This window comes from Typopeltis vanoorti, chromosome 24, assembly GCF_054136105.1.
Source record: "Typopeltis vanoorti isolate ZY-2024b chromosome 24, IOZ_Tvanoo_1.0, whole genome shotgun sequence".
NCBI classification, from domain to species: domain Eukaryota; kingdom Metazoa; phylum Arthropoda; class Arachnida; order Uropygi; family Thelyphonidae; genus Typopeltis; species Typopeltis vanoorti.
Window position 1 is genome coordinate 41,857,054 of NC_143572.1, and position 25,643 is coordinate 41,882,696.

General features: G+C 35.5%; 1 protein-coding gene across 2 annotated transcripts in view; it reads left to right on the forward strand.

Moving 5' to 3' along the window:
* The window catches only part of LOC150093130 (ankyrin repeat and IBR domain-containing protein 1-like), a 424,458-nt gene that overhangs the window by 165,382 nt on the left and 233,433 nt on the right, over nucleotides 1-25,643 (forward strand). For both annotated transcript variants that reach the window (XM_090413306.1, XM_090413307.1), the window contains exons 8-10: nucleotides 363-577; nucleotides 6,840-6,928; nucleotides 13,727-13,871. In XM_090413306.1, the coding sequence (XP_090269432.1) occupies nucleotides 363-577; nucleotides 6,840-6,928; nucleotides 13,727-13,871 (449 nt within the window). The remainder of the gene's footprint in view (nucleotides 1-362; nucleotides 578-6,839; nucleotides 6,929-13,726; nucleotides 13,872-25,643) is intronic.

The following is a 25,643-nucleotide window of genomic DNA, read 5'->3' on the forward strand; positions in this document are numbered from 1 at the left end:
TGACCAAACCTGCTTATTCAGATGTGGCCAAAAATCTTATAAAATGGAGAGATAAGTTCCTTATCTCTGCTGGTTAGTAAATAAGCTGAACACTCTGAACTTCAATTTACTATCCATTAACAACCCCAAAATTAATCCCTAGCTTCTTCAGTTTTATGGAGTACAGTTCCACTAATATAGGACATAGCTTATAATCTTTTCATCTCAAAATGCATAACTTTTTAAAATTAAACTAGTATCTTTTGTCTATACTGTTATCCTGTTTAAATTATCTTGCAAGCTATTTATGTTACTTTAACTTCTTATTAATTTTTAATTGTTGCACCATGCAGTTTTTAATTTTAATTTTAATTTTTATTAAGAGTGGTCACGAGAAAGCTTACTAGAAGCATGGGTGAAGGATCCAATAATGTGTTGTCAAAGAGCTGGTGTACAACCTCCCACAAGTGCTCTTCAGTATTGTACTCCTAAAAATGGTATTGGATTAAAAGTAACATGTGAGCAAGTTCAAGAAGAATATCAGAATGAGACATTGAACAGTCCAGCTAAAACTTTAACTCTAGAAATTGAAACTTTGGTAAGTTTATTGAAATTTATATTTCTCTAATTGTGTAATGTATTTTTAGATACTTAATATGATTACACTTTTTTCCCTAAGGTAAAGAGTCCCTTCTTGTCTATTGAAATGGTTGTAGGTTTGAATTACACACGAGGCATAGATGTCTGTAAAAGTCTGCTTTGCACAAATTAGTAGGCCTGGTTTGTGGAGTGGTTAGCATATCCACTCTCCAGCCAAAAAGCTTTGGGTTTGAATCCCACTGTGGGCATGGATGTTTGTGATTGTCTGTGAAAATACTAGTGGTCGGCAGTAGATGGCGTTGGTGTAAATGATGAAGGTAGTTGCGGTTGGTGGATTGGTGGAGACGGAGAGTTTAGAGTAGGTGCTCTTCCTTGATGAGTCTTTGGACTCTCTGGAGGTATTACGTAATAATAATAATGATAAATATATTCAAATATAGCCTTTTTCTTTTATGCTTTGCAGGTAAACCTACAATATCTTGCAAAACTTCACTGGGGACTTTAAACTTCCCCATTTGAAGCCATAAGTAAATGGTTTTGCAAGCCAGCTGCTACATAGTGCACAGAGTTCAATCATACACCTGGAGAAAGTCTCTTACAGTGGTATGCAGATGATATTGTCAGAGTCATGGAGTGGGCTAGAAACTGAATGTGCTCTGTGTGACATGCTTGCCTGGCTTCTCTTTTTCTAATGCCACCAGTCAAGCTAGACGAAATGAAGTATTTACTCTTAACAATGCTTTTACACAGCTGTTCATCTAATTACCCATGCCAACACCGATAAATTCACAACGAGCTTTCGTTGTGAATTGATCATTTTGTTTTCGTTGTGAGCTACATAATAATAACCAGATTATCATAACAAAAGCAGACAAAGGGAATGCAATCGTGGTGTTGGATGCAACAGAATATGAAAACAAAATGCACACACTTCTACAAGACCAGTCAACATACAAAATTATAGATCGCAATCCCACCACCACCATACAAAAGAATAAGGTGCATAAATTACTGAAAGAAGTCACTTCCTGGCCTAAAGAAACAGTAAACAAACTCAAGCCCTTCCACGTTAAAACACCAAGGATATATGGAGCACCAAAAATTCACAAACAAGGTACACCCTTATGCCCTATTGTGGATAGTATAAACAGTCCCACATACAAACTGGCTAAACATTTAGCTAGGCTATTAGCCACTCTCACAAACAATTCTCCCTCCTTTGTCAAAAATTCTGCCCACCTAAAAAGTATTTTAGAACACACCATGCCTTAAAAAGTTCAGACATAATGGTGAGTTTTGATATCACCTTACTATTCACAAATGTACAAATACTGAAGTCACACTTTCCCCTGGTATATTTGAACTATTTAAATTCACAGTACATGCATTTCACATGGAAAGGGAAAATATACAAACAATTAGATGGGACAGCTGTGTGCTCTCCCCCTTTCTCCACCCTTAGCCAACTTCTACATAGAACTCCTGGAAAAACTAGCTATCAATACAGCCACTCTCAAACCAATGCTTTAGCTATGCTATGTTGACGATGTGCTTGCTATTTGGCCACATGGCCCAAGCACATTGGATACATTCTTAGCACATTTGAATAGCCAAACACCCAAAAATCCACTTAACAATGGAACTGAAAGCTAATAACTGTCTGCTCTTCCTGGATACACTAATTGCACGTTCCTTACATTCTCAGTTTTTAGAAAACCCACACCTACAGGGAGATATTTACACAAACAATGGTGGCATCACCCTTCTTAACAGTGTAGTATCTTAAAAACACTAACCCACACAGCGAGAGCAATCTGTTCCAATGACAATGCTCTTGCTGCTGAACTGGCTCACTTACGGCACACCTTCTTAGCCAATGGCTATAATCCCCATAAGATAGACCAAATACTAAATGCTCCCAAGAAACCCCTCCCACTATCCACCACAGAGAACGACAACAAAACAGTCACCATCCCATACATTAAAAACACACTCCAGCAGTCTACAAAGTACCCTGCTCGTGTGATCAAGCTTACTACAGTCAAACAGGAAGAACTGTGGACATCTGCATCAGTGAACATAAAAGATACATCTGGCACTATCGCTATGGCAAGTCAGGCCTAGCAGACCATGCTTTGGATACCTCTGCACACATGATCAACTGGAAGAAAACAAAAGTACGAAAGAAGAAAACGCAGAAGCTTTTACAAGTCAAAGAGACTGTTCTTGGAAGCAACAGAATATTTGAAACATACTCCAAATCTTAACAAATATGGCTGTATAAATTTGCCTAAGATTTGGGACACAGTCATCTTAAGACATAAGTAGTACCTGCTTTTTCTCTCTCTGTTTTTTTTTTAATAATATAGAGGGTGTCTAATTAGGATGTTAGTCTTTGTGTTGTTGCTACAATTTTTCAAAGTTCTTGTCTACCAGGAGATCTTCTTCCCTCTAATTTTCCCTCCAGTATTTCCAGGAAAAAATTAAAGTATATTAATTTCTCTCCCTTACTGCTACATGGTGTTTACTAAGATCTGTGTTCCTATAGCATCTTATTATGGTCAGATTGGGAGATCAGCAGATGACAGATTTGGTTAATTAACTTCTTTTCTTCTTTAGTTCGCAAATCACCGCGTTGTTGTTGTAGTCTCGTATACTGTGACAAACTGTGTTTTGTGATCTGAAGACGTTGGTTTTAACACCAGCGAAATATCAGCAATAACTCAATAAATAATTATTTACTTATCTTTCTGTGTTCTGATATGTTACTGTCAAAATTAGTCAACATGTACAATAAAACACATAAGCCTTTCTACACAAATTCTTTTGAAAGTTCAAGTAGAACTTTTAGGGTGTGGCAGGAGATTAATACAATAGATGTTGAGTTTTATGGAAAAGCTCCTATTCATTCAGTTCTTAAATACTTTAATAGAACATGTATTAGACATATTTATAGGAATGTTGTTATGTTGGATAAAACATATTGGAGTTACCCATCCATTTCTTTGCATCATCATCCAAGACGTTCTTGGGATTGGGAGAACAGCAGATGACAGATTTGGTTAATTAACTTCTTTTCTTCTTTAGTTAGCAAATTAGCAAGGCTAATTATAAAAGAAGATAGCCACAAAATTGGAACATAGTTTTTTTGCTTGGAAGATATGAATTCTAGAAATGAATGTTTTGGGTTATAATAATTTTTAAAAGAGCATTTTGCCTGAAAGTTTCTATTTCTTGTATAAGAAATTCTTTAGAGGGAAAATTATGAATGCAGTTATGGTCAAACAGGAAGATCAATTATTTCAGAACATCAGACATATTCAGCTTATTAAACCTCATTAATTGGGATTGACTCAAAATGGAATTAGCAACATTAGTCACATATCTTTTGGGATAATACATAGCTATTATGTGATAGTATTTATTAACATGAACATTTATTCAAAGAAAGTTCTAAATCCTACTTCATTGGCCCAACCTAAATCACAATGGCTGCCTCTCTGTTCCAAGTTTGGAAAATTGTTATCCTAACTGTATGAAACAATTTTTTTATTGCTTTTTTATTTATTCACTATATATATATATTCACTAGGATATCAATTTTTATCCTAGCATTTCATGATTGTGTATGCCAAAAAAAATTTCATTGCAACACAGACATTTCATTGATCACTTGATTGTATTTCAATTGTTGTTTTTCAGCCCGCACTAAAGAGATTTTATGAGACATAAAATATATTTTAATATTTTAATTAATCTTTTATTTACTGTGATACACATGCATAAATAACCACTGTATGTTCAACTGTCTTACAGTGTAATTAATATATATATATATATATATATATATATATATATTGGCCGAGTGGTTAGCATATCTGCTCTCCAACTAAGAGACTGCAGGTTCGGTTTGAATCCCGCTTAGGCATGGATGTTTGTGATTGTCCTCTCCCAATATGGACTGGGTCGCCATGGGAGTAGTAGATCCAAAACCTCCTGCAATGGGCAGAAAAATAGGCTGTTGATTTTTTTTTTAAATAAATATATATATATATACTGTCATCCCTCGACTTACGTCAGGGTTCCATTCCATCCGGCAGGACGTAAGTCGATACATTATATCAACAGAGTTATAGGGATTAGGGACTTAACAGTAATAAGTATACCATTATTTTAATTTTTAAACCTCATAAAACTGTACTGTGCATTACTACCACTATAAAACAGGAGAATAATTGCCCAAATCTTCCTCCACAATCACATCTTCATTACCTTCCCTATGTGACCAGGCTGCAGCTCTTCTAGTGTAACTTTTGTTTTTTTTTGATGAAAATGTCCAATGTGTTTTGCTTATTCTTCTTCTTTTCATCATAAATTTGTTTATAGCAAGCAAACACATCACGTACTTTCCTTACCACTAATAAGTAGGGTTAAACATTGGAGTCCATGTCTTCAGCCATTTTGAGAACATTGCTAACTGCAGAGAATATTTTTGCAAGACCCTTCACTGTGAATTGTTTAAATACCTCTCCTTGTTTCTCTTTTTCCTCTTCCTTTTCTCGTTCTTCCTCTTCTGCAACATGTTCCTCCAATGTGACCAGTTCTTCTTTGGTCAACTTTTCAGGGGAACTTTCTATGAGTTGAACTATGTCGTCATCATTTGCTTTGAGATTCAGATTTTTTGCTAGGCCCACTATTTCTTCACTCAATTTACAAGGGTCTTCATTTTTTTCAAAACTTCCAAAATCGTGCATAAACCTTTTTAATGCCTTTTTCCATATGCTACTCATACATTGAGAGGTCACTTCATCCCAAGCCACAGCAGTATTTTTACTAGCATGATAAATATTGAATGTTTTCCAGAATTGCATGAGAGTCTGGTTGTTTCCTTCAGTAGCAGAGATGGCTTGTGAAAAAGTTCTCCATAGATAATAAGCCTTAAACACTACAAGAACTCCCTGATCCATCAGGATCCATCAGTGTTTGGAGGGAGAAACATGACCTTCAACTAGGTGAAGATCACCGATATAAGTCGGATGACCTGGAACATTATCTAGAATTAATAAAATTTTAAATTCTATATTTTCTTTCACACAGTAGCTTTCCATTTCACTCGCATAACAGCTGATTAAGACATCCACAAATAATTATTGAGTCATCCACGACTTCTTATATTTCTGCTAATGAACTAGAAGAGTATGCTTCCTAATGTTTTTGAAGGTTTGTGGATTCTCACTGTGCCATATAACAAATGGTTTCAGTTTATATCGAGCCACATTACCCCCTAACAGAATCATAACATGGTCTTTAAGAGCTTTGAAACTAGGCATAGATTTTAGCTTTTTGTGGATGAATTGTCCGCTCAAGCATTTTTTTTCCGAAACAAGGAGATCTCATCCATATTAAATATTTACTCTGGCAAATAATTTTCCTCCGTAATAAAATTTATCCAATTTCTCCACAAACTCCTTCGCAGCCTTCTCATTGGAACTTGCAGATTTACCATACATTTTCACATTATGCAATACAAAACTCTGCTTGAATCTCATGAACCAACCAGAAGAATTGAATTTGTACTCGTAATCAGGTTCTGCTTTCTCCTTCAACATGTTGAAGAGACAGTGCCTTAGCAGTTATGGTCATAGTGATAAGAGGTATGGGCTTTTGGTTCAGGTCCTCTATGCATGATGGAAATAGCTTTTCCAATCACAGATGGATCTTGTCATTGCTTCGTCACTATTGTTGAACTTGTGACTTCGTTTCAGGATTAATTGCTCGCCTCTTTTTCTTTGATTCTTCACTAGGTTTTTTTAATTGGACATGTAGGGGCCATGCTGCACAAAATATCGCGAAATATTTAACGATAAATACACAAATAACCTATTTTTCAAACACAAAATCAACAGAGAAACTGTTGAAGCCCACTACTGAGGGAGATTGCTGCTGAATTTGCTGTTGCCACTGTATTGTTGCTAAATCAAAACCTTTTTACTTTACAGTCGCTTGTGTCTTGTTTGAAAGTATAGTTGAAAATGTTATTTATTCCATGATGGATCACAGAAGTATCTTCGAACAGATGTAAGTCAAGGGATAATTGTGTATATATATTTATATATATATATATATATATTTTTTTTTTTTTTTTTTGTATCTTTTAATTTCATAAAAATATTTATACAATCAATGATCTCATATTTCTAAATATATTTGGAAAGTAGAAAAAATATCTATATCGAAATAATAAAATTTTTATTTTACAGTGTGAAATTTGTGCCCACTATATTCCAGTACAGGAAGATCCTGTAGCTGTACCTTGTCAACATAAATTTTGTAGAGCCTGTTGGCAAGGGTAAGTTCACGATATGTTTTGGCAATGTAGTATATGTTAATGATAATAAATATAATTTTTCTCTCATTTTTGTTTTCTTCTTCTTTCTTTTCTTTTGTTTTCTTCCAGTTGATCCTGTGTGAAGTGGTATCGATTGGAAGAAAACACAAATGCTACACAAAAGTCATTATAAGTCAGAGAGATTGTTTTTGGAATCAACAGAAGCTTTAAAATATACTCCACACCTCAACAAGTATGGCTGTATAAATTTACCAAAAATCTGGGAGATAGTCATTTTAAGATCTAATTAATATTAGTTTTATCTCTTTTTCCAACATAGATGGCACCTAATTAGGACTTTAGTTCCATGTGTTGTCCATTACAATTTTTTAAACTAGTCCCAGTGTTATACCAAATTGTTGTTGTTTCATGTTCTGTGACAAACTGTTTTTGTGCTCTGAAGATGCTAGATACGATACCAGCAAAATATCAGCAAATAAGTTAATAAATATTATTTTCTCATCATTCTGTTTTGTCATCAATACTGTTGAAAATAAATAACATGTACTGCTAACACAAAAAGCCTTTCCATGCGTAAGAGCAAACGCAAGAGAAAGATGATTGGGAAAGCAAGAAAATAAGAATGCTTTTATATCAGTCCTACACATGAGAGGTTTCTCTATTATACTTGACAGTAGCATCTTGTTTTCATCGTTTTACCCAAGTATCCACAAACGAACACTTGCATGTAAAATAGCTTTCATCTATGGGTTTCAGTAAGTTTTATGCTGCCTTTGTGTGTGTATGTTTTAGAAGTTTCATTTTGTACTGCCTGACAATGTCTCTGTAACTGAGATGAAAATTATTTCCTAATTCTGTTTCATTCCATTCAATTTCTCTCATGTGGTATTACATCATCTGGCTCAGATCTGTAAAAAAGAATAACATTCCATTGTTTGTGCTTTACCTTATGAATGTGCTTGTGCACTGATGATGGCCTGTTATTTTCAGGCCAAAATATTTACAATAACAAAATTATTATTATCATTATTGTGAATACATTTTCTAATACACAGTATCTATCTATATGTGTGTGTTTGTCAGTCATGTTAGGGACCATGAGATGGCAACATTTGCTGTGCTCTCCTAGTTGATAGACTTGAGCAATGCTAAGGGTAAAGAATGACTGCTTACCAGTCTTGAAAAAAATTACAATAAATAAAAGCATATGGTGTGAGGTAGAGGTGGGCAAGACAGGATATTTAGTGGGGTGTTGCTACAAATCAAGGAGCAAACAGGATGGGGACCAGGAGATGTTTAGACAGTTGAGCTTAGCAAGTGCAAGAAGAATGATTATTATGGGAGATTTTAACTACAGCAGTATAAATTGGGGAGAGGAAAATGCATGTAGCAATAAGAGTGGAATTTCTAGAATTCTTGAGAGACAAATGTCTTAGGCAACATGTAATAGAGGGAACAAGAGGTTCAAGAGTTTTGGATTTGGTCATAGCATCAGAAGAGTTGATAATAACTGAGATGACATCTCTCCCACCAGTTGGAGAGAGTGACTATGTGGTTTTGACTTGGAAGATGAATAGACATGCACGAGTATCAAAGTGATGAGAATGTATGTGGAATTATAAGGCAGGTGATTACATTAGTCTTAGAGTCAACTTGGGGAAGTTTCATGGAGGGAGGAATTGGAAGGCCGGGATATCATTAGTGTTTGGAAAATTGTGAAGGAATATTTGTTAGCAGCAATAGTAAGCTGTATTCCATAAGTGAAGAAGCAGACACAGTTTGGTGTAAAGGGGATGACAAACAGTATTAAACAGGAACTGTGTGTGAAAAAGAGGCTATGGAAGAGATATAAGGAGACAGGTGAAGAACAGATGCATGAAGAATATAACACACAGGCCAGGAGAGTGACTAGTATGGTAAGAAAGGCAAAACTGGAATGCGAGAAGAGATTGGCCCTAAGATCCAAAGAAAATCCTAGGGAATTTTTTAGCTATGTGGCCAGTAGGAGGAGAAATGATCGTGGAAGAATGACATTGTAGGATAAAAATGGGAATAGAGTGACTGATGCAGAAGACATAGTGGAATTGTTCAATGAACACTTTATTGGAGTATTTCATCCTGGAGGAGTAAATTTTAATACTAGAGGGATAGGGCAGGTTCGAGGTTTAGAGGTGCAGGAGGAGAGTGTGTTCCAAATACCGAGTACTCTGGATGGCGGTAAAGCTATGGGACTGGATGGTATTTCACCACGAGTTTTTAGAGAATGTGCTAAAGAACTGACAGCTCCTTTGACCTGGCTTTTCAATGAAAGTCTGGCTATGGGAAAGGTGCCCAGGGAATGGAAGGAAGGTAAGATAGTGCCATTGCATAAGGGCAGTAGCAGACTGGAAGTGTCTAATTATAGGCCAGTTTGTGTGTCATCAGTAGTTGTTAAGATCTTGGAGAAATTAGTGATAGACCGTATACAGCATTGGGCAGATGAGGGTAATGTTATCTGTGAGAGTCGACATGGATTTATTAAGGAGTGCTCTTGTTTTGGTAATGTGCTAACCTTTTATAATAAAGCTATAAGAGCAGTAGATGAGAGAAAGACATATACTGTCATTTTCTTGGATTTAGCAAAGGTATTTGACAGGGTGCCATATGATAAGGATATTTAAGTTGCAGCACATGGGTTTGGATGTCAGGTTGGTCAACTGGATTCAGGATTGGCTGTCTGATAGATATCAGAGAGTTGTGTATGGTGTGTCAGTTTCAAGGAGGCAGAAGGTTACAGGTCAGGTCCCACAGGGCTCAGTACTGGAACCTATATTGTTAACCTTTATATGAATGACATTGCCAGCGGATTTCAGGGGGATATTTAGTTGTTTGCAGATGATGTGATGCTGGGAAGGGTTATTAGTAATAATGCAGATGTGGTAGCCCTGCAAGAGGATTTGAATAAGCTAGACAGATGGGCCACTGGGGAGTCCTTTCACTTGGTTGAACAGCTGGAAGGAGTGATGACAAGGGACCATCCCTGGAAGTGACGAAAGGAAGCTGTGAGCAAGAGGGCGCTGAGTGGTTTCTTTGCATGGAGGGTGGTTGAACCGTGGAATGCATTGCCTGATAGTGTGGTGAGAGCGAGACCGGTCAATGAGTTTAAGGAGTGGTATGATAGACTTTGTGTTTTCTAGGAGGGACCTTCTGCAATGTGTCTTGAAAGCCTTTGTGTTTTCTAGGAAGGACCTCCCACGATGAGTCCATGGAGGCCTGAATAATAATAATAATGAAAACAGGGCTGAATGGCCTCATTTATTACTTCTCCCTTTGTCAAATAAAGTGCATTAATGGATTCTGTGATTTTAATAATAAAAATAACACACTCATGATGTCATTTGGCTAGCTAAATAAGTTTTATTCACTTTTTGTTAAATATTTTATTTTTTGTATGAATGATAAAATCCATATGATAAAATTTGTATGAATGATAGAATGATAAAATCTGCTAAGAATAGAATCTTCCTTATTATGAAGATTAAGTAGATGGTCATTGTTAAGATCTGGGATGATGCAATCAAAGAAATAATCAAAAAGAAAAAAGAAGCCTATCACAAATGGTTAAGCAGTAAAAGATTAGAAGATGAAATAGAATATAAAAGAATAAGAGCCATAGCTAAAAGAGAAGTCAAAAAAAGACATAGAGAATCATGGAACAAATTTGTTTCTAATTTAGAACATGATTTATATAAAATAAGACCCAATGTATATAAGATTTTGAAACACTTAAATGCAGATACCAAAGAAAACATAAAATTAAACATCGAATTGAAATTAGAAGAATTTCTAAATTACTACATAGAATTGTGGACAGACAAATATTTTGAAAAAGACAACTGGCAGACAACAAAAATGAAAAGGAAATAACTAAAAAAGAATTAGAAATCAGCCTGAAAGAAACAAGAAACGGAAAATCACCTGGAGAAGATAAGCTAGGTTCAGAACTATATAAATACGCAGGAACAAGATTCAAAGAAAGACTCTTATTATTTTTAAATAAAATTTATTCAACTGGTATCCCCCCCCCCCCAATAGAATGGAAAAAAGCAATTGTGATTCCTTTCTTTAGAAAAGGTAATAGAGATGACCCTAAAAACTATAGAGGTATCAGTATACTAAATTCCTGTTACAAAATATATAGCAGAATATTAAGTAGCAAACTAATGAAATATTCCGAAAACTTTATTTTAGAAGTACAGAATGGATTTAGAAAAGATGATCATGCATAGACCTGGCCTTTTGCCTAAAATTAATAATAGTTTTAGAAACACATATCGCATTTATTGACAAAAAGCATTTGACCAAGTTAAAAGAAACATATTATTTAACATATTAAAAGAAAGACAAATACCAAATAATATCCTAAAAGCTATCACAAGTATATATGAAAATAATCAAATACAAATAAGATTAAATCGTGAGCTATCATATAAGAGAGAGATAAACCAAGGGGGTCCGACAGGGATGCCCCTCTCAGCAACTCTTTTTAATATCTACTTAAATGAAATAATAATAAAATGGAATAAAAATTTACATCAAGGAATTAAACTTTCTCCTACAGTAAAACTTAAACACGCTCCTCTTTGCCGACGACCAAATAATAATGACAAATTCTGAAGATAACTTACAGAAAGCTATTTTAGATCTAAATGAGATAGCCAAAGATTATGATATGATAATATCAACAGAAAAATCAAAAACTATGGCCTTTAAAGGACAAGATCCACCAAGAACTAAAATAGTAATAGATAACAAGATCTTAGAACAGGTGAATTCATTTAACTACCTGGGATGTACGATCACATATGAAAAAGATATAAACGTAAAAATTACAAAATATTTAAAAATAACAGGTGTAATTAACTCTATATTTAAACCAAACCTAGTTCAAAAGCAAAGCAGACTAAAAGTATACAATACATTAGCCCTACCTGTCTTAATGTATGGAAGTGAAATCTGGACAATAAAACAAAAAGACAAAGATTAATAACAGCAGAAATGAACTTTATGAGAAAAACTGCAAAGTATACCCTGATCACAAAAGAAATGAAGAAATCATGAAAGAATTAAACCAAGAACCAGTAATAGAAAAAATTAAAAAATATAAACATAAATGGATGGAACACATTCAAAGAATGAAAACAGAAAGATTACCAAAACAAGCCATTAGGAAAAAGAAAACCAGGACGTCCTCTTAAACGATTCAACGATGTCTTCTAAGGCCGGAATAGGCCATGCTAGGCCTAAAATCCTTGATACGCATGATGATGATAAAATCCAACCTGCATTCTTTCCAAAACAGGAAGCAATTGCTTAAGAAAGTTCTCATCCTTGTGCTATTTTGCTGATTACTGCAAATGTTCGTTACTCAGACATGACTAGCCAAGTTATTTTCTTAGCTCTACCACATTGCTCTTGTATGCTAAGATGAACAAGCAGCTTGTAAAACCATGTGGATGCTTAAATTTAATCTATAGGAAAATTTCTTTGGTTATTTTGCACAACTTGGTTAAGTGTTCTGCTAAGAATAGAATCTTCCTTATTATAAAGATTAAGTAGATGGTCATTGTTAAATAGTTGTTTGCTAACTAGAACTTATTGGTTTCATTTCATGTAAGCTTAAGCACCAGCCAACATTCAAAAATAGTCTCTTGAAATATTGTAGGTGGTTAGGTATCATATATAGAGTAGCAAAATGTCTAGGTACTATAATAAAATTAACAACTTTCGCATGATTGTGAAATACAGATGCTTTTTTTTATTTTAAGACTGACTGTTTTTTAAGCATTATTTAAAGTTTAACTGGTGATTAACTTAAGGAATTTATGATGCATAAAACAGATATTAATTAAAGGAAACTTGAATGAATACCTTCAATATTTCGGCAATGTCACGTTGCCATCTTCAGTAACATACAAATATGGTATGTGCATGCAGGCACTAACAAAAGCAAAAAGAGGAAGAAGGCAAGAAACTAATATTGTTCCTAAAGTCCTAATGGTGCCACCTAGTGGACTAATTGGGTTGTCTTGGCCATTGGGTTCCAAACCTCAACAAATTTGCACCCAAATTTGTAGGTTTGGAATGTTTTTTAGAGCTGATGATTCCATGAATAATCTTTGGTACTTGAATTTGGTGCTATGTATTATTTTAGTTTTCTTCCAACGAATTCTGTGGCATGGTCTGCAAGCCCAGAGTGGCTGTACTGGTGAAACTGGATGTAGTCTTTGTGTTCTGAAATCCTGATCGCTGTCCTGCCTGTTTGGCCAAAGTAGGACAATTTACAGCTGCAAGGGACCTGGTATACACCAGGTAGGTCTAGGGAAAGTGGTTGGTCTTTAATAGAGTGGTTAAGGGATGCCAACTTTTTATATGGTCTATAACAAGAAGTTAGGTCATATTTTTTTGAGGATATTGGTTATTTTCTCAGAGATGCCCCGGATGTAGGGGATGGTGATAGATTTAGTGTAATCTTTATTGTGAAGGGGGTGGGGGTTGTGGTTTACTGGGTTTAGTATTTTTTGGGGGTTGTAGCCATTAGCTAAGAAAGTGGTGCGGATGTGGTTTAGTTCAGTGGTTAGGGCATCATCATCTGAGCAGATAAATTAAAGTTTCCTTTAATTAATATCCGTTTTATGTGTTGTAAATTCCTTAAGTTAATTACCAGTTATATATGACCAATGTATAAGCCTTGCTACAAGAATTATTTAAAGTTTAAATAACTATTCTGACAATTACTAGAAGAAACGTTTTTTTCAGTTACTTAAATGTGAAGATTCAGGATGGTGAAGCTAGAAATATTATGTGTCCAGCTTTTGAGTGCCCTCACCTGGTGCCTATTGATATCATAGAAAATTTAGTTTCTCCTGATATGGTTAGAAGATACTTGCAGTTTGATATTGAGGTGAGTGATTACTTTCACTTAGAATATAAATATATTACAGAGAAGTAATGGTACTTGTGGATAGTCTATACTGAAATAAATGCCATTACCCATAGAATGGAAATTAGTTTAATATCCAAGTTTTGTCAGTATACAAGAATTTCACTATATTTTGTATAGTACCACTGTAAAGGAACAAGTAAATATTCAAAAGTAACTGATTATAACTGTGTGCAGCGGCTCTCATCTAGTAGTTGGTATATGTACAAGGTGTGACAATTAAATTCCTGGAATGCACACGTAAAAACTCTGTTTGCTTTCCTGTAGACTAGTGGCTTTTCTGGCCTTTGAAATAATCCCCTTATACAGTAATGCACTTAGACAATGCTACCATTGTTCAAAACTGGAATGCTTCTTATTACTGTCGCCACATGATGTCAAAACATCTGTGTTTTGAAAGCATTCTTCAGTTTTGGGAATAACCAAAAGTCAAAGGGCTAAGTTTGATGAATACAGAGGATGGTCCAGTTTTGTGATTGATTTTATTATTATGTGACACCTTCAAGGAGTTCAAAGACTCATTGAGGTAGGGCACCTACTCTACAGCTTTCCATCTCTACCAACAATTCAGAAATTCTTGGACAGCTATTGTCATATGCAGGGACATTGCCATAATGGCTGATCCAGTTGTTCAGCCAAAGTTCAAGTCTCTTATGAACAGTTCCACATAACCTTGCCAGCATATCTAAATAACAATGATGATATACTGTTTGCCCTTGTTTAAGAATGTGAAGTAAATTCTTCCCTTACAATTGAAAAAAACAAATAAGCATTTTCTTGATCTGCAATAGTGACTAGTGGCTTTTCTGGCCTTTGAAGTAATCCCCCTTATACAGTAATGCACTTAGACAATGCTACCATTGTTCAAAACATTACTGGAATGCTTCTTATTATTGTCGCCACATGATGTCAAAACATCTGTGTTTTGAAAGCATTCTTCAGTTTTGGGAATAACCAAAAGTCAAAGGGCTAAGTTTGGTGAATACAGAGGATGGTCCAGTTTTGTGATTGATTTTATTATGTGACACCTTCAAGGAGTTCAAAGACTCATTGAGGTAGGGCACCTACTCTACAGCTTTCCATCTCTACCAACAATTCAGAAATTCTTGGACAGCTATTGTCATATGCAGGGACATTGCCATGATGGCTGATCCAGTTGTTCAGCCAAAGTTCAATTTCTTGATCTGCAATAGTGACATTAGCTCCTTTTTTAAATCTTCATGAAGATGGTGTTTTCCATTGCATGCTTGGCATTTTGCTTCAGGGTTGTATTGAAAATACCAAGTTTCGTTGCCAGTAGTAACTATGAAAAACAGCCAATTCTGAAGAAAGATCAGAACAAATATCAAGAAACCTCTGATTTTGATCTTTCCTTAAAATTTGCAGAACCATCTCTTTAGAGATTTCTCTCATTTCTAAATGGTTCATGAAAATCTTCCTCAGTGTTTCTCTGTTTAAATTTAATTCCCAACATTAACCATATACTTAATGATCTGTCAGACCGAACTAATTGTTCACTCTTTCCACATTTTTCATGTGTTTAATGGGTTTGTGGTTGTCCAATTCTTTCATAATCTTTCACAGCTTCGCATTCCTCTTGTTAATAATAATAATGTCAGCTTTAATGCCACTTTCACATATAAATCGATTAGTATAGATGATCATTAAGAGTGCCTTTTATGCTATTTAAATACAACAGACTTTTTTCATGGCACCGTTATCACCATAAACCACTCTTAATATGTCTAGAGTTTCACTTGTAATTTTGCCTAACTTTGCATGAAACTTGATGTTAAATGAACTGTACTAAATTCCTTTCACTCGTTTTTCTGCCAAAAGCAACAACATGAAAATCAAGCCGTTAGCTGACAAACCATAGCTTATCAGCTAATGGCTTGATGGTTTTGATATGATTCAAGCAGTAGGCACAGACCTGTCCAATTATGCACAGTCACATGGTTCTGCATGACTTACCGTATATGCAATATTATGAGGTCATTCTAGGAATTTGTCACACCTTGTATGAGAAACTTGTATGAAAACTAATGTGAATAAATGGTGAATTTGAATAGTTGAAATATGTCAGCAGGGTAATGCAGCTTAATAAGGTCAACGGTCTTTCTTAATGGCACATTGGTAAATAAAGCAGTAATATCAAAACTGACCATTATGTCCAAATTTTTAAAATCAGCATTATCCTTAAACACTTCTTCAACCTCAACATGAACCATATATATCCCAGATCTTTGGAAAACTGTTTCAGTTTTCCAAAGATCTGGGAGACAATCATTCTAAACCACATTTACCTTGACTTTTCTGATTTAACTTTGTTTTTTAACTTGTAAGGACATTAGTTCGGTTTTAGTTACAATTTTTGTGCTCTGAGGATGTGGGAGTTGGAAATCCAGTGAAATATTAGTAAGTTAAATAATTCAGTTGGTTATTTTTTGTGGTGGTGTTTATACCTTGAAGCATTGTTATGAATAACAACTAACACTAAGCCAGTCTTTACATGTTCAAGTTCTATAGGGACAAACTATTACATGTAAAGCACACCAGTTAGGTAAGTAGAAATTAAATTGGCACTACAACTTAACAGGCTTGCTTTCCTTTAAAGTTGTTAGGACAGTAGTACCATTCCTGTTTAAAATTCAAACATATATTTCATTCCACTAAAGCCACACATATCTACATGCAAGTGAATTTAGCATTAATACATGAACAGATTAGCAGTGACATGTAAAACTCACAAAAATCAGTGCTGCTATTACTTTGTTATGAAAAGAATATTAGAAATACCAAATCCAGAACTATGGTTGATTCTCTACACCATCTCCAAAACTGCAGGAACTAAAGAATTTGAAAGTCAAAAACCATCACTTGGAAAAATTTGAAACTTTACATTACTTGACAGAAGATGCTCTCAGTACACCCAGATGAAGATCATAATTTTGCCATCTTCCCTAGACAAGTACCTGTTCTAGAAATCATTACTAGCATTGAGCATGGTGTCTATAATCTCTCTATCTCCTATATTGGCTTTTTATCTGATCAACACACACAAAGGACTACAAGACCTATAGCACATTATTGCCCTGTGTGGGCAAGAGGAATAAAAGAAAGGAAGAATCTGTTCACATTTTGCTTGAACAGCTGAGGGTTATAATCTTTTTGGAAGGCAGAGTGGGGGGGGGGACTGTTCCAAAGGACAGAAGTAGAATGGATGAAGGAGGAGGCAGTGTTGGTTTGGTGAGTTTCAGGATGGGCTGTAAAGGGATGTTGGTTAGTAGTGGTTCTTGTTTTAATGATTTTGGAGGAGAGTGGAGGAATAATAGTGACTAATTCAGTAGAGTACTATCCATGACAGTATTTGTAGAAGAGACACAAGGCAGAAACTGAACATCTGTGAGAGAGAGAGAGAAAGGGATTGAAGTGGGTATGTGAGAGAAAGAGGGATCATTAATTATCAGGATTGCCCTCTTGTGTATAGAATCAACCAATCTTAGAGAGGATTTTGGTGCACCATCCCAAATATGGGAGCAATATTCTGTGGCTGAGCGGATTTTGGCTTTATATAGAGTTAGCAGTTGTGACGGTCTGAGGTAGTGTTATGTGAAAAAGGTTCATCCCTACAAGTTAGTAAGGGGTTGTTGTAGAATCAGTGTTGGAGAGGTTTTACAAAAAACGGTGGGAAATCAGGAGAGAACCAGAGGTCATCCCTGGAAGCTGTATAAGAAGGGTGTGAGTAGGGGAGTGAGAAGTAGGTATTTTGCATGCAGAGTTGTGAATGATTGGAATGCCTTGCCTGAGAGTGTGGTGTCTGCAGAGAATTTGAGTGTGTTTAAGGCGCAATATGATGAGGTATGTGAAAAATGACCTCCTAGATGGGTCTTTGACTCCATGGGCCTTGAGATAATAATAATAAACTTTGTTCAAGTTTGTTACAATTATATCCTCATTAGCTTTTAAAGACTTCACTGTTGCTAGATCTGTTTTGGTAAGATTGCTACATACAGCTTTCTTTTTCTTCAAAACATTGCTGGTTTCTAAATGAATTTTATCAGCTATATTATTTGGAAGAAGCTTAATGTCTCTTTCTATGTGGTATATAACATCCAGTTTATTTATTATTATTATTATTAAGAGAGACCTCCAGGAAGTCAGAGACTCATCAAGCATAAGTAAGATAGGCCAGTTATCATACTTATGCTTTAATTCATTCACACTGCTTGCACGCACAACATCCAATGGCAATCAATTCCAATCATGCATCTCCCTATGAGAGAAAAATCTAGCCCTCACTCCCTTCTTAGCAGTATTGATTCTCAGCTTCCAAGGATGCCCTCTTGTCCTTTCCCCACCCTCTATAAATTGAAAAATTCCATCAATTGGCATCCTATATGCCCCTTTCAGAAGTTTGTAAGTCTCAGTCATATCATCCCTCTTTCTCCTTTTTTTTGCTAGTGTCTGCAGTCTACAAATTCTCAATCTGTCTTCATAGCAATATTCCATAATCCTGATATCATTTTTAACACTCTCCTTTGCACTCTTTTCTCCAATATATCAGAATTACAACAAAAACGAGGAGACCAGACCAGCACACAATAGTCCAAGTGAGGTCCTATCAAAGTTTTGTAAAGAAGCAAAATGACATCCTTATCTTTACTTGTGAACATTCGTTTCAGCATTGCAATTATCTTTTGAGTTGTATTTGCAATCTTTGCTACATGGCCCCTGAAGTTCAACTTTTTATCTACTAACACCCCAAGATCCCTAGCCTCATCAGTTTCTTCAAGCATAATCCCACCAATATAATACGACATTAGATATCTAATCATGCTGAAGTAAATGACTTGATATTTACTGACATCCATTTTCCTATTCTCACAATTCTAGCCTATTCAAATGATTCTACAAGTACTGCATATCAGTGGCATTCCTGATTACCCTGCCAATCTTTGCATCATCAGCAAATAGCCTTATGTCGCTTGTCAAATCCTTCCCAATATCGTTATTGTATAATTGATGGAGGTTTTTTCACTTGGCTATGCTACCAATTATATATTTGGTTTAATCCTTTATCCAAGTGTAAGCAAACAAAGTTTGATCCTGAAGTATTTTCAGGACTGGGGCAACTGATGTCAAAGGTGGTATAACTTTGCATCACTTGCCTTAGTATTCCATAATGCAAAGCATATCTCCTTATGGATGCGTATAATGTTATGCATTAAGGGAAGGGTCACTATCAAGACTGGTTTTGACCTTTATTGAGGTCTCATCAGTCGGAGCCAGACCCAGAGGTGGTGATACTAAGGTGGAAGTAATGGAGAAGTCATATTTCCATATACGAGTTGCCAAAAGGTGTCACACCTGACACTTAGATAAAGGATTAAACCAAATATATAATTGGTAGCATAGCCAAGTGAAAAAAAATCCATCAATTATCTCTAATCCAGAGAATTTTAGTAATAAGGTGTCCTTTTGGCAACTCATATATGGAAAGATCACTTCTCCATTACTTCCACCTTTGGGTCTGGCTCCCACTGATGAGATCTCAAAAAAGGTTGAAACTGGTCTGGGTAGTGACCCCTTCCCTTAACATAGCATTATACATGAATAATATATGCACATAAACACAAGAAAGATATTTAATTAACCAAACATCCAAAAATAGAACAAGCGCCTTGTTCTATTTTTAAATGATCTATTGTTAGTATTCCAACTTGTATTTTTTTTTTTTTAACTGTTCTTGTAGTGCCACTGAAGATGGTCTGCTATTTCCAGGCTGATATTTAATTAACCAAATATTTCCAGAAATATTTGGTTAATTAAATATCTTCCTTGTGTTTACGTGCATATATTATTTAGTCTTTATGTCACAAGTATCCTTAAAACATCAAATAGCATTATACATGTCCGCAAGGAGATGTGCTTTGCATTATGGGATACTAAGGCAAGTGATGAGAAGCTATACCACCTTTGCTATGAGTTACCCCAGTCCTGAAAATACTTCAGTCGCAAACTTTGTTTGCTTACACTTGGATAAAGGATTAAACTAAATATATAATTGGTATGATTATTGTATACATTGAATAACAGTGGACCAAGCACTGATCCTTGTGAACACCACTTGTTACCTTAAACCTTGCAGACTCAGATTCCCTGTATACTACTTTTTGATATCTGTCAGTTTTCCATTCTCTTATCCATCCTAATATTGTATAACCCAAACCCATCTTCTCCAATTTATGCAACAGTCTATCATGCTGTATTCTGTCAAAAGCCTTAGCAAAATCCAAAATTATCATGGGTGTATCCATTCCTCTTGTCTAGTTCAATGGTAACATTATTATACAATGTGAGCAAGTTGCTGAAACATGACATTCCCTTAGTAAACCCATGTTTTTCATTGCAAAGTAGAGATTCACTGTCTATTTCTGAATGCGAGCCCTAACCAATTTTTCTATAATCTTCACCACCACTCCTGAGATACTAATTGGTCGATAGCTGGATACATCAGTCTTTGCACCACCCATGTGCAATGGAATTACCATACATTCCTCCATTCCTGTGGAAACTTCCTTGTTCTGAGACTCGTATTAAACAGCCTGGTCAATGGAATAGCCAGTTCAACTGAACACTCTTTTAGCACACGTGCTGATATTTCATCAGTTCCTATTGCTGAATTCTTATTGTTGTGTCCCAATTTACAATTTCTACTCTAATCTTACAAATTCCTTTTATCTATATTCTTCTAACTTCTATGCCCAAGATTTTACCAAAACTTATACCGATATCTAAGTTATTGCTCCCCGTAGTACCCCTAATATTTGTATTTATACTGCGCCTTTTGGGATATTTAGTTTAGGATATTACATACATAAACAAGGAGAAAGAACTCAAATATATCTGAAAGTGTAACTATTGCAGTCGTGACACTTAACTCGATTCTCAACTTAAATTTTCCGCGTGACTAAGTACAACATTTTCAAGTGGTTATCAACTGCACCATTTATGTTGTCATGAATAGGGAGAAAGTCAATCTCGAATATATCTCTTAGTATTTAAATATTATTGCAGTCGTGACTCTTAATCTCTTTCCTCAACATTAAATTTCCCGCGTGATTAGGTACGATGATTTTAAGCGGTGCACTGGATTAGCAACATCAGACAACTCTTTTATCGTTGAACAAAAGGTTTATTAAGTTTCTAAACATGGTACAATTCAAATACTAAACTAAAATACTTATAGACTAACATTAAATCATTACAAGCAATATGGCTAATTGTGATTATGCCGCCATACACATTAATTCATAAATTCACCTGATGTGAACAAATTAGATCAATTCACACTATCTGATTATTCATACTGAAGTAGATTAACAAATTATTCACTGCTAACACATACTTGTGACATTTCAATTATTTTATACATTACATTAGGCATTCAATTCTTAGGATACGTAATTACTTAATTCACACTGTTCCGTGATACTGTTATTTGCACTAACACACAATTATGTCATTTAAATATCTTGTGCAATATAATAGACATGCAAAAATACCTTAGGACTCTTAATCATTCACAAATCTTTAACACTAGTCAATCTACACATAACACATTCTATCATATACTAAAGTCCTAGTATAACTTCAACAGTTCTGTATTGGAATCACGATACTTTTCACAGACAAATTTCTAGCTAACATAGGTTATGATTTACAGTACCTTTCTTGAGCTCTTCGTATGGGCCTTTATTCTTTTCCAAACGAACCTCTGGTATAACTTCTCGTAACTCTGGAATACTTTAACACACATATATTTGCTCTACTATCAGCAACGAGGACATCGATCTCTTTACAGCTTTCTGCTTTGCGTAGTTATCACTAGCGTCGAAACGAAGAAGATCCCTCCTTTTCTAGGACTCTATGGCAATTTTTCCTTTGCTTCCTACTCGGGAAAATGGGAATCGAAATCCCGCTCACTTTCGTTTCCGTGTTGTGACGAGGAGATATCACCCCTGTCGCCACTCAGGAAAACCCCGTGAACTCCACCGGAACCAAAACCAAACTCCAAGGCCAAAAGCGACTATCCAAAAAGAGTCACCTCTGGGGGGTTACCAACCCTTTTATAGCTGCTCCCCTAACGGCACCTTTTCTTACTTCCTTTCTCCTCCTTCTACTTGTTTTTTAATCATCGACCAATTATGGTGGCGTTTTCTCGCCAAACGTCATTTGATCGGCAAGCCGGTTCTCAATGTTTCAATCCGGGGATCGGCCCTAAGCGATCGCTTTGCTTTTCTTGTGCTAGCTTGATTTAATCCCATTTCAAACCTTTTCTATGAATTCTACTTAATAACTTAATCTCTCACATAACGTATTTTATGACTCACCCATTTCTACTTATTTACTTAACTCTCTCATTTTTAATCGTATTACAATATTAATCTATACTTTCCTTTGTCAGCTACTTATTTAGTTAGAATTCCTTATTTTAAGTCATATTACAATATTAATACATTCCTTCCTTTATCAGCTACTTTAACAACAACCCTTATGTTTTATACATATTACTGGATGCAAGAAATTTTCCATTAAATAATTCATTTTTTTATGCAGGGGTTTTAATTTATGATATTTATTCTTCATGTTACACCATGATAGCTGAGAATGTGAGCAAGTTGCTGAAACATGACATTCCCTTAGTAAACCCATGTTTTTCATTGCAAAGTAGAGATTCACTGTCTATTTCTGAATGCGAGCCCTAACCAATTTTTCTATAATCTTCACCACCACTCCTGAGATACTGATTGGTCGATAGCTGGATACATCAGTCTTTGCACCACCCATGTGCAATGGAATTACCATACATTCCTCCATTCCTGTGGAAACTTCCTTGTTCTGAGACTCGTATTAAACAGCCTGATCAATGGAGTAGCCAGTTCAACTGAACACGCTTTTAGCACACGTGCTGATATTTCATCAGTTCCTATTGCTGAATTCTTATTCAATTTGTGCAACAGCTCTAATACCTCATCCTCATACACCTGAGTTTCTTCATCCAGTGAAGAGGTAGCAGTGAGGTCCATGTCACATACACCAGGTTGATAGCTTTTAACAAAATGGGCACTCATTAACTGAATAACCTCTTCTGCATCTGTAACCCTCATTCCATCTGCATTTATAGGAGTTATTCTTTCATATTCATTCTTTCTTTTACTTGCAGCATATCGACAGAATTCTTTTGGTTGTCTTTAGCACGCAGAGCCAGTTTCTTTTTATAGTCAGACTTTGCTCTCATTACAACAGTTGTGACTGTTCTAGCCTGCTGCTTATAATTTTCATAATGCACATCATCCTTATGCACATGGTATTCTTTCACATCATCCTTTTCTTATGAATCTCTTGCTTAATAAGATTACATATCCATTTGACTCCTATCCTATTTATTCGTGAAACTCTCAGGACACACTCTGATATCTCATCATTTAAGTATTGTTTGAATGCTTCCCATGCACTGCCGATATTCTTCCCATCCATCAACCGATCCCATTCCTCTGAACTTAGCATACTCCTCAGTTGGTTATAATTTCCTGCTTTGCAGTTCAGTATGTAACATTTTCTGAATGGTGCATGTCACTTAGTCACTTCCTAAGTGAGTACTGCATGATCACTGTCACCAACTGGAGGTTGAATAGTTACATCTTTAACTGAAATGCCCTCTGACACTACAATAAAATCTATCACTCTTTGACCTCGAGTTCCTTCTGTCACATGCTGCTTGAGGAAGTTATTCCGCAACAGCTCAATAAATGCATTTTTATTATTCTCATGAGATTCTACTACTACCCAATCAATATTTGGATAATTAAAGTCTCCCATTATGATTACTTTTTTCACTCTCATCTTTTCTATTTGGTGATGCATTTCTTCATCACTATCAACCGATCCACCAGGTAACAACATTCCACTATGTAATTGATCTTGTTAGATTCTAACTCACACCAGATGGCTTTAAAACTCACTGCCACATGAAATATCAATTCTAACTGGATTCAAGTCATCCAATATGATTAGCAGCATGCCTCCTGCTCTCCTATCCTCTCTATCCTTTCTAAAAATAGTGTGCCCTTTACACTCAATACGAGTTAGTATGTCTGATTCTGATAGCCAGGTCTCACTAATACCTATAATCTGAGTTCCCAACATATTGACTAAGGCAACAAACTCAGTCTCAGAAACCCTTTGTTTTTGAGACTCTAGCATTTGTGTACAGGCATAATAATCTACTTGCATGTTCTGCATGACACAGTTGGACAACTTGTAGATCTCTGTTCTTCTCTAGTGCCTTATACATGTGAGTATCTTTGCACACATTTGATGGGTCTGAACAGGATGAACACAAAGTCGAAATCATTCTCTCCTCATCAATATTTCTATGACAAAGCCCATTCCTGTCATTAACACAGTTATATAACATTGTTGCTCTTATACTCACATTCTCACCATTCCTCCCTTTATAATTTAGTTTGCCTGACTCTGTGTTAGGTCTCATGACAGTTATTAGTTTTTCTAGACTCCTGTTACCAAACGCATTCAGGTGTAGGCTGTTCCTCTTATACAAATGCAATCTTCTCTCAAACTCACTCCACACATCCAAAAACTCGCATCCATTCCATCATAGCCCTTCTTTTTAATTCATTTTTATCATATTGAGGTAAAATACTGACGTTTTCACTTTCTCACTTTTCACTCTCACCTCTTCCAACAACCCTTTCATGTCTTCTCTCATAAACTTATCCCTAGTTAAGTTGTTAGTACCTACTACAATTACGATTTCATTACCTTTTCTTTTCTGTTTTTGAATTGCTTCCTTTATATTCTTAATTTTTGCTCCAGGAAGACTCAAAGTTATAACTTGCTCATCAATAGCATGTTTTATTGTAGACTCACCATACTAAATAACGTCTTTCTTTTTACTAACAATGTCACTTACATGATTTCTGTTACTTCCAGACTTACCTGTTTCTGTGCTTTGTTGTTTCTTATTTTGCTGCTTAATTTTCATTTTCTCTGTATGCTTGTTTAAACACCTCTCGACTTTTTGTAATTCCCTCGTTGTTTCTCTGATGAGCTGCTTCAATTTTGCTATTTTGGAGGTTAATTCATTTTTATTAACCTCCTCCCCAACTCCAGTAACCTCATTAACAGGGCTAGCCTTGTTCTCACCTGTAGCACTCTTTTTTGCATTACTTTTCTTGTGCATTTTTGGCACCATTTTAAACTTATACTTATTGTTGAAATATCTTAATAAAAGTAAGTATGTTATAAAATACTAAATACATTAAAAACACTAAAATCTACACTAATATACTCTAAAACACTAATTTTCTAAGCAAAAATACAATAAAACAGATAAACATCAATTTTACAGCAGCACTAAATTCACTGACCAACCACAATGTATCCGCGAACCAATATTTATTAATAGTTCTAGGTGTTATCGTGAAGATTAAACCTTCATTAATTAGTGAATGCTCACTGTTGTTTAAGGTGCGGCTTGATAGGTTGATCACATGGTCATTGCTTGCACGTGGTTGGTCGCTCCTTGTCTCACTTATTCGTTGTTCACTGCTGGAGTAACATGAAGGGGAAGAGATATCCTGATTGGTTAGATTTGTACAATTATATGAAATTTATCCTTAAGTTTTTCTTTATTACTTTCCAAAA